The sequence below is a fragment of the Marmota flaviventris genome, chromosome 2 (genome assembly GCF_047511675.1).
Source record: "Marmota flaviventris isolate mMarFla1 chromosome 2, mMarFla1.hap1, whole genome shotgun sequence".
In the NCBI taxonomy this organism is placed as follows: domain Eukaryota; kingdom Metazoa; phylum Chordata; class Mammalia; order Rodentia; family Sciuridae; genus Marmota; species Marmota flaviventris.
The window spans coordinates 6,386,360-6,404,527 of NC_092499.1; the positions used below are offsets into that span (position 1 = coordinate 6,386,360).

The 18,168-nt window shown below is 44.2% G+C and overlaps 1 protein-coding gene across 4 annotated transcripts in view; it reads left to right on the forward strand.

Annotated features, from left to right (window-relative positions):
* Wars1 (tryptophanyl-tRNA synthetase 1) overlaps positions 1–18,168 on the forward strand; it is a 29,218-nt gene that overhangs the window by 3,965 nt on the left and 7,085 nt on the right. For all 4 annotated transcript variants that reach the window (XM_027946737.2, XM_027946738.2, XM_071607539.1 and 1 more), the window contains exons 3-7: positions 1,122–1,298; positions 4,409–4,622; positions 6,188–6,296; positions 13,364–13,483; positions 13,961–14,143. In XM_027946737.2, the coding sequence (XP_027802538.2) occupies positions 1,188–1,298; positions 4,409–4,622; positions 6,188–6,296; positions 13,364–13,483; positions 13,961–14,143 (737 nt within the window). In that variant the 5' untranslated portion in view covers positions 1,122–1,187. The remainder of the gene's footprint in view (positions 1–1,121; positions 1,299–4,408; positions 4,623–6,187; positions 6,297–13,363; positions 13,484–13,960; positions 14,144–18,168) is intronic.

Here is an 18,168-nt window from a genome sequence, read left to right on the forward strand (position 1 = left end):
TCAAGGTGGTTCCCAGCAAGGGGAAAAGACGCTGGCTGCTATCTCTTCCCCCTTTCTGTATTACAGTTTCACTGACTTACTGGCTTAGATAAAATCTACACACCTTATAAACAAATATTTAATTCTTTTTATTTATATCATTTGGATACATTTTTAAATAATCACAAAAGCATGAAATATAATTTGCCTTAATTCAGTCCCCAGCACTTCCCCTTTCTCGTTCCCCTTGCTCCCCTCCCTCTCCTCTACTGATCTTTCTTTAATTCTTATTTTGTCCTTATAACAGCTCTTGAGGTGGTGAAAAGGTTCCTGGCAGTGCCATTTTATAGATGAAGAAACTGACACTGAGACAGGGCAAGTGACTAACCCAAGAAAGGGCTTGGGTTTTTCAAGGTTAATAGAAAATAATAATTAAGAGAAGGCACAGGTAGCTGAGTGTGGTGGCTACGCCTATAATTCTAGTTACTGAGGATGCAGAGGCAAGATGTTTGAGGCCAACCTGAACAACTTGGCAAGGCCCGGTCTCAAAGTTTAAAAAAGTAAAAAAGGTCTGGGGATGTGGCAAGAACCCCTCGGTTTAATCATTAGTGCCACTAAATAAATAAATAAATTTTAGAAGCACCTTCTTCAGAGGTTTGCAGTTAAGTAAGGCAGCATGTGGAATAGTCAAGCTATATATAGTACTCAGATCAGATAAGGCCCCTGTGTCTGAGAACACAGCATCTGGACAGCAGTGAAAGCCATTTGCTCAGAGGCAATTTGTTGGGTGTGGTGGCAAAGGCCTGAGAATTCTTTACCCATGCAATTAAGATAAAGAACAAAGCAGTTTTTAGCTCTAGTGAACTTGGGTTTTCTAAAGCACATTGGTGAATGTTCCCAGAGGAAATGCAAGCCCCTCCTTGTTCTAAGGCAACTTGGTCTTCAAGTCCTTTGCTTTATTGTTTATTCTTCCTCTTATCCTCATTTTTCTGGCCCCAAATTTGTGTTTACATTTTTATTTATGTTATCCATTTGCTTTGTTAATAACTCACACCTTTTTTCTGAAAGATGATGATACAGGAAAGGAAAATCAATTGCACTCTATGAATCTCCTTCCCCACCTCCATCTCTTCTCTCCACAGTGTTGTCTCCACTGCTGCTGGAGTCCTCTGACCCCCCTGACCAGCTCTGAACCCCAATCCTAGAAGATGGCAGACATGCCCAACGGGGAGCCCTGTGCCTCTCCACTAGACCTGTTCAATAGCATAGCTGCTCAAGGCGAGCTTGTGAGGACCCTCAAAGCTGAAAAGGCATCAAAAGTAAGTGAGTTTGTTGAGGGGTCCCAGGACCCCCCCCAAAAAAATACCAAAATCCACACATGCCTAAGTCCATTTTACAAGATCACATAGTGTTTGCATATAACCTACGTACATCTTCCCGTTACTTTCAGTCATCTCTAGGTTAATTAATACAATGTAAATTCTATATAGATAGTTGTTACAGTATTTAGGAGATAATAACAAGAAAAAAAGTCTGTCCATGTTTAGTATAAGTACAGATTTTTTCTTTTTTTTTTTTTTTTATTATTTTCAGTGCAAGTTTGGTTGAATCTGAGGATACAGAACCCACAGATATGGAGGACTAGCTGTACCCCAGCCTGTCTCCATTTCCTGCTGCCAGACAAATATTTACAATTCTTTTAGCTGTGCCCCCACGCCCACCACCAATCTAAACATCACACTTCTTATATTCCTCCCTGCTGATTTTCTTCCAAAGTGTTTTTTTTTTTCCTGCAGTCCATGGACACACACTAGCAAGATCAGAGGCTACACCATGAAACAAATAAAACCATGAAAAATTCAGAAGTCAGTTTGTATCAGACCTTGAAATGTGTTTATAATAGAAGCACCTGGTGTCTTAAAAATTCACTTCTAGCGAACTTTTCAAGCCACATTGAGAGTGACAGTACTCAAGGACTGTGGTGCTTCAGGTTCTTTGCCATAAAACCTGTATCAGCAACAACTCACTAAGGCAGGAATGTCCTAAGAAACAGATGAGTCAGAACCTGGGGGCTTTGAGGGGAGACAGTGGCAGGGGGTGTGTACAGTTTCAAAGGGCTAAAGAAATTACTTTGGCTCATAAGGGGTGATAAGCCATTCCTACAGAAAAGTATGGCCATCTTAAACAGGTAGCTTACTGAATTGTCACAAAATGACCACACCTGTGTCACCAGCACCCAAATCAAGAGCCGGCAGAGTAGCACCTAGAAGCCACCCTCCCTCCCTCACCTCCACCCTAATTCCTGCCACCCCTGATGGCTCTGCCTGTGCCTGACCTAAAAAATAAAGTAGGATGGTATATCGTTTTGCATCTCTTCAGAACAGCAGTGTTTACATTCTGTTTCAGTGTCCTGGTCCATGTTAGATTAAAACCAGACAATTCAGGGCTGGGATTGTGGCTTAGCGGTAGAACGCTCGCCTCGCACAGGCGGGACCCGGGTTTGATCCTCAGCACTACATAAAAGTAAAGGCATTGCGTTGTGTCCATCTATACCTAAAAAAATAAATATTAAAAAAATAAATAAAAAAAACGGACAATTCTCCATATCTATTCAGTTCCCTTCCAGGTTACAGACAGTCCTTGAGCAAGGACGTGGGGTAAATGTTTCACCTTTGTAGAGCCTTCTGCAAAGCAGAATAAGACCAGATAGAGTATGCACTGTCAACACAACCAGTGACAAAAAGTATTGATTTCAGTGGACTTCAAAGCAAGGCAAGTCTTCCCATAGATGATTCAATAGATTAGACTTGCTAAACATTTATTTTATTGCAAACATAGAGCCTAGGCATAGCAGAAGTGAAATGAGTAGAACATGCTTGCCCACCTAACCTGGACAAATATCTTCTCTCTTATATGATTCGTGTCTATGGGACTATTTTGATGAGTTTCAAAAAATGTTATGAATTCCAAATAATGTTATGAAGCACAGATTACCCCAGAGTAATGGTCCTCTGTGGCCAAGGTGCTGTGCCTGAGGGAAGAGCTCTCTGAACGAGGTTGGCACCATGGTGGTCCTCTACTGGTAGCTCAGTTTATAGTACATTCTGTGTGAACGCTCGGTGGAAATGTTGGTATTTCCCTTGGCAGGCAAATTGGACTATGAATATTCTCTGCTTGTGATCTAATCCAACTAGGCCAATTACTGGACTAGAGCTTTAGGCATGGCATGACTAATTGGCTTAATTAGGACTGTTCTTTTAAATACCAGGCCCCCTGGGGTGGCCAGTATGGACTTCTAGAAGAGAAGAGTCTTTAATAGATTTCCAAGGTACCCAAGGATACATTTTACATTGCTTTTTTAACATTCATTTTTAAACAATGAATATACAAACACAGGATAATTGCTGAGACTACAAAAGCTAGTGGAGGGCTAGGGTTGTAGCTCAGTGGCAAAGTGCTTGCCTAGTTGTGTGAGGCACTAGGTTCGTGGGTTCGATCCTTAGCACCACAAAAAAAATAAAAGGTATTCTGTCCATCTACAACAAAAAAAAAAATAGCTAGTGGAGTAACTGTTTCCCAGAGAACCCCCTGGAGTACCTCTGTCACCCTCATCCGTCTTCAGGACGTGTATCTGAGTTGCTCTTCCTCTCTCTAGTGATGTCATTGGTTACACTTCATGAACACCTGTGAGGGAAGTGAGCTGTGCCCAAGTGGGACTCTGGAAGTCAGCAGCTCTGTTTCAGGCGCTGTTCTCTGGCATCAGAGTGCTTAAAAAGTCTGAGGCTTTGTAGTGACCACAGCGTGTGCTTGACACTGCTGCTGCCCTGGATGTTCTTGGCAGTGGTCCCCGGCATGAGGACAACAGAGAAGAGTGAAGTTCATTTGAGCCCATAGCTTCCTGCATGTCCAGGGGTGAGCTCCTTCACCTCTCAGACAGGAGGACAGTCACAGTGATGCCCACCTCACAGGGCTGCTGTGGACCATACAGAGTAATGATGTGAAAGTGCCAGCCACATGACAGATGCTCTGCAGACTCAGCCATTGGTTTATCTTTGTTTATTTGTTCTGGGGGCTGAACCCAGGGATGCTTTATCACTGAGCATCCCCAGCCCTTTTTTATTTTTATTTAGAGATAGGGTCCTTTTTTTTTTTTTTTTTTTAAGAGAGAGAATTTTAATATTTATTTTTTAGTTATCGGCGGACACAACATCTTTGTTTGTATGTGGTGCTGAGGATCGAACCCGGGCCGCACGCATGCCAGGCAAGCGCGCTACCGCTTGAGCCACATCCCCAGCCCCTTGAGATAGGGTCTTAATAAGTTCCAGGTTGGCCAGGAACTTACCATCCTTCTGCCCCAGATTGCAAGTGTGTGCCACAGCGCCTGGCCGTTGTTAATATTTTTACCTTTCATCTTCATTTCTTTTCTTAGGATGAAATTGATTCTGCAGTAAAGATGTTATTATCACTGAAGATGAGCTATAAAGCTGCCATGGGCGAGGATTACAAAGCTGACTGCCCCCCTAGGAACGCAACACCTGAGAGTAATACTGGCCCAGATGCCACAGAAGCCAGTGAGGATTTTGTGGACCCGTGGACAGTACGGACAAGCAGTGCAAAAGGCATTGACTATGACAAGCTCATTGGTATGCCCGCTGCTATCTTTCCCCAAGAATAGCCTCAGCTTTTTAGAAGTGAATCCACTTTAGTGTTTGTGAATTTATATGATATTTACAAGCATTTTTAAATTTTTATTTTTAGTTGAAATGTAATAGTTGTACATATTTATGAGATGCAGTGTGATCTTCCATATATATGTGTATATAATGTAATGATCAGATCAGATAATTATCATTCTTCACCTCAGACATTTATCATTTCTTTGTGGAGATAACATTCAAAATCAAAATCTTCTAGCTATTTTGAAATATATAGTACATTATGGTTAACTGTGTCCCCCTACTGTGCAAAAAACTGAACATCTCCCGCCATCCCAATGTGACTCTGTCCTCATTGACCAGCCCTCTCCAGCCTCTGGTAACCACTCTTCTACTTTGTACATCTATCTGTGTTGTTACAAATGACAGGATTCATCCTTTTTATGGCTTAGTAGTACCCACTGTGTGTATATCCATATTTTCTTTATCCTTTCATCTCTTTGTGGATGTACAAGTTGATTTCATATCTTGGCTATTGCAAATAGTGCAGCAGTATACAGAAGTGCAGGTATTTCTTTAGCATACTTGTTTATTTTCTTTGGAAATATATGATATTTTTAAATTTAAAATTAATCTTAAGTACAGTGCAGCTTCAACACCAATAAAAAATAGATCCTAGAATCTTTTGTGCATTATACTCCCAAAAGACTATTTTAAAATAAAATAACAGTATAACACTTGTTTCAAAATAATAACCTATAGTAGATAGCTTATGAGATGTTTTCTTTTTCCTTTTTTTTTTTTTTTGTTTTAAGCAGTTTAGTGCTTGGGAAAGGGCTACCAAAGTGGACATCTTTGCCATCATTTAAACTGTTCTCATGTGCTGATGGAGTCAGAGGCTCCTGAAGTGTCACCTCCAGTCGTGTTGATTATGGAGCTGAAGTTAGGAAGGATGCCTCTCACAGGTGGCATGTGCCCACTACCACACCCTTCCTTTAGGGTCTTTCTGCACATTCCATGAGAGGTCCTTGCTCTGAGATCAATAATTGTCAAAGAAGTAACAACTACCATGTTTTTATCTAAGTCAAAGCCATTCTCAGTGTTTTAAGTGTAGACCATCAATGAGGGAAAGTTCCCAGGAGGACAGCCATTAATTCATTTCAAAGATTAAGGAATATGGAAAGTCGTAGCTGTAGATGAATTTTGTACCTTGTCATCAGCTCTGGGGGGCGGGGGGGGGTATGTGCACGTGTCTGTGCAGTTGTCATAAATTGCAATTGGCTAAATAGAATATCAGAATCTAGTCTCAGGCAAGCAGCATTTTGTTCTGAATTTGTTCCCTGTTTAGCTCATTGTGATCTCAGCTGTTGTTTCAATACTGAGGCTCTTTTCCTGTGTGTCGAGCCAAAGGACTGCAGCAGAGTCCTAAAGAGCTTTGGGGTCATTGAGGTCATGCAAGAATCACTAGTATTTCCCTTTCATTTCAGTGATATCTGGTCTGTAAACTTCCTCCCACCTAAGAAAGTCATCTCTTTTTTCTAATTTTTTTCCAGTTCAATTTGGAAGCAGTAAAATTGACAAAGAGCTGATAAACCGAATAGAGCGAGCCACCGGCCAAAGACCTCACCGCTTCCTGCGCAGAGGCATCTTCTTCTCACACAGGTCAGGGGCTTTTCGCCACAGGCTCTCTTGCCCTTCCTCTTTTAGTTCCCTAAATCATGAGGTGACTCTTCTCTGGAACTTCCCGGTATTGTAGGCAAAGTGACCCAGCTGTCAGGAGACTGGGGTCCATCCACGTTCTTCTGTCTTATCAGTAAATCACTATGGGGTCACATCCATCTTTTCATTCTCAGACCCTTAGTTTTCATTTCTAGACTATACACCTCATAAGATGAAGGTCAAGTTCATTGCAGATAAGATCGTGCCAGATTACATGCTGTAAGCTATGTAAACAAAAAATTCCTATGTCCGAGTACAGCATGTCCCTGCAATAAACAGTAGGCTTCCTGAAATTATGAGCCTTCTTCCTCCTATTGTACCAGCCTGCTTGTAACTACTATCAAAAGAGAAACTAACAGAGGGTTCAAGGAATAGAGTGTCCCTGCCTCGGACCATAAATTCCAGCAGATAACATCAATAAATAGGCAGTTCTGCCTTCCCATCCCACAGATTCCTGGGGTTAGGATAGGCCCACTTCCAGACTTTGTTCACAGAATTTGTGATCAGTGGTCAGGGTGTTCTGCCCTGCTCACACTTGGTCACCAACAGAACTCAGCAACTGCCCAGGCACTTCACATTCAGCCTCCAGAGGACAGCAGGCCCTGCTCAGCTTTTCAAAGCATGCAAATCAGTAGGTCTCAGCCTGTTCACAAGGTGTGTAGCCTTCAAGAATGTCTAACTGCTGAACATTTCATCACCCAGAAAAAACATTCCTCCTGTGAGCAGTCACTCCCCAGTCCTCCCTGTCTCAGCTGCCAGCAGGTGCCAGTCTGCTTTCTGCCTCTGCCTTTGCAGATTCTGGGAACTTTGTGTGAGCAGCGTCCTAGGACATTCACCCTTTGTTCCTTGTTCTCTTACTTCAGTGCATGTTTTCTGGGATTCTCCACATTGTGCCTGTCTTTGTGCATATTCCAGCCTCTGATGGGTTGTGTCTTGACAAATGTACTTTATTTAACATAATGTTGGAAGTGTTCTGAGCCTACATAAACAAGCTCAGAACCCTTGTATCAGCTAACACAAAGCCTGCTTTGTAATAAAGTGTGGAGTAGCTCCTTTAATTTATTGAATACTGAACTAAAAGTGCAAAACAGAATAGTTGTGTGGGTACGTTTTTACATTATACGTCAAGGACAGTCTCTACTTCATTCTCCCCGCCTGCCCCCCACACCGAGTAGTGGGAATTGAACCCAGGGCCTCATGCATTCTAGCACTCTGCCACTGAACTACAGACCCAGCCCTCCCCACCGTTTTGGTTTTTTTTAAACAGGGACTTGCTAAGTAGCCTGGGCTGACCCAAAACTTGAGATCCTCCTGCCTCAGCTTCCCCAGTAGCTCAGACTACAGACGTGTAGTCTGCCCAGCCTTCATTCCTTTTATGCCAAAAAGTGTTCCATCACATGGATGAACCCCACATTTTGTCTATCTGTTCATTAGTTGATGGACATTTGGGTTATTTTCATTGTTTGGTTATCAGTTATGCTGCCCTGGACATTTTGCATGTAAACAAGCTTTTGGGTAGACATGCTTTAGTTCTGGATGTGCACCTGGGAATAGAATTGGTGGCTTAGGTGATAACTGTTTATCTTTCTGAGGAACCGACAAACTGTCCCACAGTAGCAGTGATCATCTTCCACTCCAGCCACCCATGTACAGAGGTTCCGATTTCTACAGCCTTACCAGCACTTATTTCCCAAGCTTTTGTTGTGGTCTTACAGCGAGCCTACTAGGTATAAAGCAGTATCTCACTGTGGTTTCGGGGATGGTTCTTTTTTTTTTTTTAGAAATTTTTGACATTTATTTTTTAGTTTTAGGCAGACACAACATCTTTGTATGTGGTCCTGAGGATCGAACCCGGGCCGCACGCATGTCAGTCGAGCGCGCTACCGCTTGAGCCACATCCCAGCCCCAAGGGGATGGTTCCCTAATGACATCTTTTCGTGTGCTTATTGGTATTCTATTTTGTTTTGTTTTGTTTATCTGTTTGTTTTTTGAGACATGGTTTCATTATGTTGCCCAGGCTGGCCTTGAACTCACAACCCTCCTGCCTCAGCTTCCTCCCAAATAGCTGGTACCATAGGCATGTACTATGACATAAATGGCTCTTATATATCTTCTTTTTTAGGGAGATTGGGGGGTAACTGTGGATTGAACTTGGGCACTCGACCACTGAGCCACATTCCCAGCCCTATTTTGTATTTATTTAGAGACAGGGTCTCACTGAGTTGCTTAGCACCTTGCTTTTCTGAGGCTGGCTTTGAACTCATGATCCTCCTGCTCAGCCTCCCAAGCTGCTAGGGGATTACAGGCATGCGCCACCATGCCCCACTTTTGTATCTTCTTGAGAGAACAATTTAGATCCTTTGCCTACTTTTTTTAACATTTTACTTTTATATATATTTATTTATTTATTTATTTTATGTATTTTTATGTGGTGCCGAGGATGGAAACCAGTGCCTTTTTTGTGTGAGGCAAGCACTCTAGCACTGAGCCACAGCCCCAGGCAAGGCCTACTTTTCAATTGGGTTAATTCCTTTTTAATGTTTATGTTGTTCTCCATACTGGGGATCAAACCCAGGAGCACTTTATCACTGAGCTACATCCTCAGTCCTTTTTATTTTTTATCGAGACTGGGTCTTGCTAACTTGACCAGGCTGACTTTGGACTTAGGATCCTGCTGCCCCAGCTTCCCAAGTAGCTGAGATTACAGGGGTGCTCATCTTTTTATTGTTGAGTTACAATAATTTATTTTTGTTAATTGGCACATTACATTTATGGATAAAAGTGGGATTCGTTGTAATATGTTCACACATGCATAGGGCATGATTTTGTCAGCTGCACTCCCAGGACCTCCCCTTTGCTTTCTCCTGAGCCCCCCTTCATTTACTCTACTGATATACCTTCTGTTTTCACAAGGTCCTTTTTTTTTAACTCTTTACATATATTCTGGAAACTAATTTCTTACCAACAGAAGAATTGCAGATATGTTCTCCTGTTGTGTAGGCTCCCTTTGCACTTTTCTGATAGTGTCCTCTGAAGTACAGAAGTTTTAATTTTGAGGAAGCCCAGTTTATTTTTTTTATTTGGTTGCTTACATTTTTGGTAGCATTTCAGAAACCATTGCCTAATCCACAGTCCTAAAGACTCACATCTGTGTTCTGTAGAGCTTTACAGTTCTGGCTGTTACGTTTAGGTCTCTGGCGCTTTTTGATTAGATTTTTGTGCATGTGTGTAACAGGGCTCCAGCTTCATTCCTTTCCATGTGGATAGCTAACTGTCCCAGCACCGTTTTTTGAAAAGACTATTCTTTTCTTGCTGATTTTTTTTCTTGACATCTGTGTTGAAAACCAACTGAACATATATTTAAGTGTTTAATTCTAGGCTCTCCACTGATTGTCGTCTTATGCTAGCACCAAAAAGCCTTGATTACTGTAACTGTGAGGGTATTTGAGTGTTCCAACTTTGCTCTTGTTTTTCAAGATTGTTTTGGTATTCTGGGTCCCTTGTGTTTCCATATATCATTTTTATATAAATGTGTGTGTATGTGTGTGTTTTTTAACTGGGGATTTAACCTAGGCTCACTCTACCATTGAGCTATACTACACTCCAGCCCTCCTTTATTTTCATTTTGAGACAGGGCATTGCTGAGTTGCTAAGGCTGGCCTCAAACTTGACATTCTCCTGCCTCAGCCTCCTCAGTCTTTGGGATTACAGACATGTTCCAGTATGCCTAGCCCCATATAAATTTTTGGATCTGCTTTTTCATTTCTGCAAAAAAAAGGCAGCTGGGATTTTGATAGAGATTTCTATTAAGTATCCAATCCTGGACATGGGATATCTTTCTAGTTATTTACATTTTTTAGTGTCTTTCACTGATGCTTTGTAGTTTTCAGTGTATAACTATTATACTCCTTTGGTTAGATTATTCCTATGGATCTCGTTTTTATGCTATTATAAATAGCATTTACTTATATCATTATTGCTACTGTATAGAAATATACAGCTGATTTTTGTATGTTGATCATCTTTCTTGAAACTTCACTGAATTTGTTTATTCTCTAATATATTTTTCTCTTTTGTGTGCATTCTATAGGGTTTTCTATTTATAGGATCATGTCACCAATGAACAAAGATAGTTCTTTACTCTTTTCCTTTCCGTTTTGGATATATATTTTTTTTTCCTTATTTAATTGTTCTGACTGGAACTTCCATACTGCATTGAATAGCAGTAGGGAAAGTATATCCCCAGTTGCAGGAAAAAGGCCTTCAGTCTCACTGTTGTTCTTCATACTGAGGATCAAACCCAGGAGCACTTTATCACTGAGCTACATCCTCAGTCCTTTTTATTTTTTATCGAGACTGGGTCTTATAATATTAGCTGTGAGTTCTGTAAATTCTCTTCCTCTTGTTAACAAACTTTCCTTTTTTTTTTTTTTAATTTTTTTTAGTTATACATGGACAATATCTTTATTTTGCTTATTTGTTTTTACCTGGTGCTGAGGATCAAACCCAGTGCTTCACATGTACACTCTGCCACTGATCCACAACCCTAGCCCAAAACTTTTCTTTTATTCTTAGTCTATGGAGTGTTCATTTGAAAGGATGTTGACTGTTAGCAAATGCTTTTTCTCTTTTCTGTCAAATGGTCACATGGACTTTGTCCTCTATTCTATTAAAATGGTTCTTCTTGTTGACGAATGTTTGTATGTTGAGTCAAACTTGCATTCCTGGAACAATTCCCACTTGATCATAGTGTATAATAGTTTATGTTGCTAGATAGTGAGTTTTTAAGGACTTTTATTCCCAGATATTTTGGTCTGGTATGTCTGTGTCTGTGTGTGTATCCTGGTCTGGGTTTGGTATGGGTTGAAAACTAGTCTCTCTTCAGTTTGCTTGGGAGAGAGCAAAGGGTTGATGTTCATTCTTTACTGAACATTTCATAGGAATAACCAGTGAAGCCACCTGGTTCTGGGCCCAGCTTTTGGGGAGTCTCTGTTACTGGTTGAGTCTTTTACTTGTTGAAGATCCACTGGATTTCATTTCTTCTTGGCCCAGGTCAGCGGTCATCCCTGGGAATTGGTCTCTTCCCTCCAGGCCTCTACCTTGTTGTTGTGCCCTTGTTGGTAGTAGTCCTTCACAATCCTCTTATTTCTGTGAAGTCAGAAATAAGTACCAGGAATTGGAGGCCAGGCACAGTGGCACATACCTGTAATCCCAGCAGCTCGGGAGGCAGGAGGATCGCAAGTTCAAAGCCAGCCTCAGCAATTTAGCGAGGCACAAAGCACTAGTACCCCAGTACTAAAAAAAAAAAAGAAAGAAAGAACGAACTTCTGGGAATTGAACTCATGGCCACTCAACCACTTAGCCTCATCCTCAGCCCTATTTTATATTTTATTTAGAAACAGAGTCTCACTGAGTTGCTTAGTGCCTCACTAAGTTGCTGAGACTGGCTTTGAACTTGAGATCCTCCTGTCCCTTTTTGCATTCCTGCTTTGATCATTATACTCTTCTCTTCCAACCCGCCTTGGTCAGCTCAAGACTTACCAATTCATTGACCATGAGACAAAGGTTTTCATCCTAATATTTCACAGTCCTCCCTGCCCTTGTGACTTACTTTTTATTTCTCCTCAGCATACTAATCCTGCAAGCTCTTTGCTCAGGGAGCTTGCGACTTGACCTTGCTCACTCTCAGATGTGAGAGTGCCTCTACCTAATCTACCATCCGTGAAGTCGGGGTTAAAGAGACACAGTGGCACTGCAAAGCTGCAGTGCTAGTGCTGCCTGGGTGGTCCTCACCACTGAGCCAGCCCCTGCTGAAGCCACCCACAGGAAGCGTTGGTGACAGCTATGCTTCCTCTCTTCTGTATGTCCTTAGAAGTTTAATTTGGCAAGTTGTGAGAACCCAAGAATGACTCTTTTCTTCCTTATTTCAAAAAACTAACACCCAGAGTACTCATTTTCTCCCCCGGCCAGCTCTGTTGACCCTTGGCCTGGGGAACAGCAGAAGCCCCTTTTAGAAACCTGTTATCCAGGCTATATACCCTGACTTCTGGGACAGGCATGTATTCCTCTTTTATTTTGGGACAGTACCCACAAACCCAGAACATTCACACATGAGTGTTGGCGGGTTTTAACATCTTTTGAACATTGCTGAACTTTGAAATCACTTTTTATATTTTAAAAATACAAAATCTCACATCCCCGCTGGTTCAGAATCTCTGAGATGGGCCCAGGCAGCCGTGACTGGAACAGCCCTGCCAGGGGTGCTGATGAACAGCCAGCAAGGGGGGTCCTCTGTGTTGTCTGTGTGCCTCCATCTCCAGGGGAGAAGGGACAGCTCCACAATGACTCACGGGTGAAGACACTTGAGTCCCGTGCTGGCTCAGGCCTCCCTACTCAGATCTCTAAATGGGAACTTCACTCTGAACCCCAAGGGGACATTCCTCCTGCTCCTCCCCAAGTCAGGCCTGCGTGGAGCCCTGTCATTTTCCTGGGCTGGGTGATTCTAACAAGAATCCCATGGTATTGGTGTGGTATCTCCAAGGGAGGTGTAAAGAGTACAGAGTATAATCACTTTGATAATCCTAGGAATTCTAGAAGAGTCCCAGGGCTGCCCATTCGTGTCCCTTTTAGACCTGTTACTCCAAACTTGAATGTGTTTTCAAACAGTCATTCACAGGAGAAATCTGTTGTAAACCAGAGGTTGAGGCAGGAGTATCTCGAGTTCAAAGCCAGCCTCAGCAAGAGCAAAGCGTTAAGCAACACAGTGAGACCCTGTCTCTAAATAAAATACAAAATAGGGCCGGGGATGTGGCTCAGTGGTTGCATGCCCCTGAATTCAATCCCCAGAACCCCCAAAAAGATATGTTCCCTGTTGTTTTTATATCATAGACACCAAAATAACATCCTAGTTATTATCAATGATGTTTTGTCTCTTTATTTTTCATTTCCAAAATGTGACTAGGTGCTTTGATATTTTTCCTTAAAAAATCATGTTCTTTTTCTTCCATTAGAGACATGAATCAAGTTCTCGATGCCTATGAAAATAAGAAGCCGTTTTATCTGTACACAGGCAGGGGCCCCTCTTCTGAGGCAATGCATGTAGGTCATCTCATCCCGTTTATTTTCACCAAGTAAGTATTCCTCAGATGACTTCTCTCACTTTCCCATGAACCCAGACTGACCTGCAAGCCGTCTCTAGAACTGCAGATGTGTGACTCTGCTTGCCCAGCAGCCAGGAAGTCAGGCCCTGTCACCCTTATACTGCTGAGCTCCCCTGGGCCTGCTGCACTCCTCTGCCTGCTCCCTGCTCATGCCCCCTTAGGCAGCCGCAGCTCAGCCTGGGCATCCCCCATTTGCAAGATGAGAACACCAACTCTTACCTTGTAAATTATCAATAAAGTGTGGAAAAGCAGCTCAGAACCTAGCTTATGAGGCCCTCTGAGTCCACGTGGTACGTGGTAGTAGATTTCATCATGAGGACTAGTCAAATTAGCAGCATAAGATCATGTGGTTTCATAGGCAGAAAATAAGCAGAAACCACATGTTCATAAGCAAAGTCACATTCTTTCTCAAGGACAACAGGCACCTGCATTCTCCCTTGTTCCCAGGTGGCTGCAGGATGTGTTCAACGTGCCCTTGGTGGTCCAGATGTCTGACGACGAGAAGTACCTATGGAAGGACCTGAGCCTGGACCAGGCCTACTCCTACACCATAGAGAATGCCAAGGACATCATTGCCTGCGGCTTTGACATCAACAAGACCTTTATCTTCTCCGACCTTGAATACATGGGGTAAGGAGAACGCTTCTGGCCACCTCTTGTGCGTAGAATTAGACACGAAACCGGAAACATCCAAAATGGCTTAAGGCTGAGAAAATGGTTTTGGGTTTTGATTTTTGGGGTTTTTTTTTTTTCTCCTTTTGAAAAATCGTAATCTAAAGGATTAGAAATTGTGAGCATTTTAGGGACATAGCTATTGCCTTCACAATTATATTTACAAAAGGTAAAAGCCCGGTGTGGCTTGGTGGTGCCATGCCTTGCCACCTCAGCCTGTGACAGGTAGGTGCTTCTGCATCATTCTGTCCTCCCAGGATGGCCAGCCTTCGAGTCCTGACAGCTTCCTTGTTTTTAGTGTCCCTTTTTCCTCATAGAGGAAAACCCCACTGGTTACACAGTTTCCCTCACAATCTAGTAATTTAAATCAGCCTTTAATGGGTCAACATATGTCATTCTGAAAATCCTTGGATTTGAACTTCTGAGGACTTGGACTTTGTCCCAAATAATTCCAAGAGATGTGTTAGAAAAATATGACTTTGATCAGCCCTCACAAGAAGAAAGCTGTTTATTTCAACAAACATTTCCTGAGGGCTGGGGTGTAACTCCATGGCAGAGAGTGCTTACCTAGCATGTGTAGGGACCCCTGAATTCCATACCCAGCACCATAAAAAAAATCATGAGTCCTAAAAACATGGCACTCCTTGGGGAGCTGATTCTGCAAAGTGATGGTCATCTTGCTGGGGTCCCTCCTGTGCTGTCTCACTCCAAGTTGCCCGGCCAAGGCAGGCATGAGGGAACACCCCAGGGGCAGCAGAAACCGCCAGCACCCAGGAGCATAGCTGTTCCAATTCCCAGAATGCTCCCTTTATGTAGGTACTTGAAGTCAAGTGCAAGCTTCATAGGCATAGGGATAATTCTTTTTCTGACGTCACCTGTTAGGTATTTTCTTAAATCTCATTCCTTTCTTCTGTCATGTGAGCATAGCTGCACTAGGGGATCCTTGAAAGATCAAAGGTTTTCCATAGAATGTTCTTCACCAACTAAGGTAGGAGGTGAGCTGTCCAGCTTCCAATGGCAGTGGTCTCCATAGCTGAGCTCAGAGGTCATGTGCGTGGCGCCATCCTTTGAGTGGGAGGAGCCACAAATAGTTTCCAATGCCAACCCTAAATCTCCTTGGCTCAAGGCCAAATGACACTCAAATAAGCTCAAATAATTCACAGGTGGCACCCTGCACATGACCAGGGCAGTAAAGAGACCACACATCACCAACCTCTTTAACAGGTTCTTTTTTTTTTTTTTTTTTTTAATTTTAATATTTATTTTTTAGTTCTCAGCAGACACAACATCTTTGTTTGTATGTGGTGCTGAGGATCGAACCCGGGCCGCACGCATGCCAGGCGAGCGCGCTACCGCTTGAGCCACATCCCCAGCCCTTTAACACGTTCTGAATGTGGCACTTGTAGCAGCCGTTTTCTGAGCCATCTTTGGTAACTAGGGTCTCAGCTCCTGGCTGAACTTCCTTTTTCTCTATAAACATAAATTAAATTTTACATGAGTGAAATGAAAATCAAACAATACATCACCCCATTTAAGAATTTCTTCCAAACACTTTTTTACTTTTGTGGATTTTACTCAAAAGCGGCGTTTTTGCTTAACAGAGCTGCTTCCTGGTCCTTAGTAGCTAGCGAAACCACGAAGTCAGACTTGGCCTCCAGTTGGGTGTGAGGAGCATAGTGAAGCCTCTGTGGGGCGAGGAGTCCTGTGGCCCTGCCTGCAGAGGTCTTGAGGAGGCAGAGTATCAAAACTTGTATTTCAGACCCAGCTCTGTCCCCACTTGGTCTGGCTCCCTGGGCAAGTCCCTGAATCTCCAGGGTCCACTTTCCTTTGAAGTTGGAGTGCATGACGATATCAAGAGGCAACACAGCAGAGGTTGCCCGGCTCTGCCAAGGTTCAAGTCCCAGCTGACACCGCTGTGGGACTCATGCACCTAAGGCATGGTCTCTGCCTTTCTTGGCTCCTCTCCTTTATTCTGCAGATCATTTACTGAGCATCTCCTCCGTGTCAGGCCAGGGTGTGTGGAAAGAGGGATCAGGAGACAAAACAGCTACCCCTGTCACCGCAGTGACAGCCAGGTGTTGGGAGGACAAGGAAGGGGTGGAGATGGGGAGAGCTGGGGATAGCAGTGCCCACTACGGGGTGTATGAGGGCTGAGCACATTTCTGCACGTGAAGTGGTGAGGAGAGTGCCTGGCACCTGGTGAGCCTCAACAAATGTGTCGCCTTCTAAAACCTCTTCTAGCGCTCGACCCTGTGTGTGCAAGGCTGGGTCACAGCTGCAACTCACAGGGCAGGCAGGTGTGTTCCTCCTTGCCCTTGAGAGGCCTTGATGTGTGCCATTGGCTGCTGTGCTGTGTCTGTCCCTGCCTGGGCTGCTGTGGACCTCCCCTCGTGGGCACTAGGGTACCTTCTTGTGGAAATCCATGTTTGTCCTGGTGATTAGTTTCAGTGTCCTCCACCCCAAGGTGCAGGGAGCCTATGGCCCCTCTGCCCAAATGGCAGATAACCCATTTTGGCAGGTGTGATCTCTGCTGCTGCTCCCCAGGATGCCACTCCTTCAGGCTAGTTCCTGTCTTAGCAGGAAGAAAAAGTGCATATCTTTCCAGTTGGTGGAGGTTGTCAGCTCCGCTGTTGTACTGTGAGCTGGGATGCTCCTGGTGAGTCCTTCCCAGCTCCTATCCCACCATGCCCGGAGCCCTGGGACTGAAAAACCAGCTGGCTGCTAAGTGGAAGCCATAGAGGAAGCCCGCCTTTGGCTGCTTCACCTCACAGACCCTGGTGGTGGGCCACTGCCTCCATTGACCCAGCCTGGCAGCCAGTGGCCCTTCACTCAGATAGCCACCTTCCCCCTGCCCAGAGGATCCAGGAGCTCTCCACCTCATGCCAGGCATCTAAACTTTTTGAAAGCTGTGAGAAGTGAAGAGAAAAGCACAGATTTGGGGGCCAGTCTCTGTTTGAGAAACAGAGGTGGTCTAGAGACTGGGCACTAGTATCTATGGAGGGCCTTTGTCCTTTGTCACCCCATAGTTGAAGGCGGAGGACACACAAGCTCTCGAGACAGAGCAAGGAAAGGGGTCCATCACACGTAACAGTCTTAACCCACTAGTGAGGGCCGGCCCCCAGCTTGTCACTTCTTAAAGGTCCCAACTCATACTCCATCACAAGGGCAGTTAAACTGCAGCATAAGTTTTGGAGGGACTACTGAGTCTGGCCTATAGCACATCTCCTGCCATGCATTCAGTGAACTTTAGACTTCACACTGTTCCCTTTCTGTCACATGTAGGGCCCAGAGAAGAGGCAGCTACTGAAGGCAGTCACAAGGCGCCATGTAGGAAGCCGCTCTGCCCCCTGTGTTTGCTTGATCTTAGCCTAATTCCCTTTGGTAGTAGATTGGCTGCCTCAGGTCTAGGCCTCATAGCCACACCCTGTACCGTCCAGAAGAGAGAATTGCGTTAAACAGCTCCTGTGGTCCCACCCTGTTGCTGGGGAGGGAGTCAGCCCTGCCCTTTGGGGTTGGGAAGCAGTGACCAGATGCCAGGAGGCCCATCAGCACTGAGACCAACCCTCCTCCTTACTGGGCCCATCAGTCCTGTCCATATGCTCTGTCCAGCTGCAGGAAGCAGTCAGTCTTGGCAGGAAAGCTCCTAGGCCTCCCACCACTGAGAACCACCACACCTTGAACTGCTGCCTGGCAGGCTTTGGACATCCCAAGGCAGCCCCTGCCAGCCCCTGTGCCTCTAATCTGCTGTGCTTCTTTGTTTGCATGACTCCGTGCTGCTCTCCCTCTTCTGGTCAGCTCCACAGGTAAAAGTGTATCTCTTCTGGCTTCTGCAGGTACCCTTGCAGGTGGCTTTTCCACACCTTCCAGTATTCACATGTTGGCTACATACCATCCCCCATGGGGTCTGGGGCCTGGGCCTGGCCCACACCATACCTCATCAGTGTCCACTTCGCCCCTGGTGGAGCTCTCCCAGCTCAGGTCTG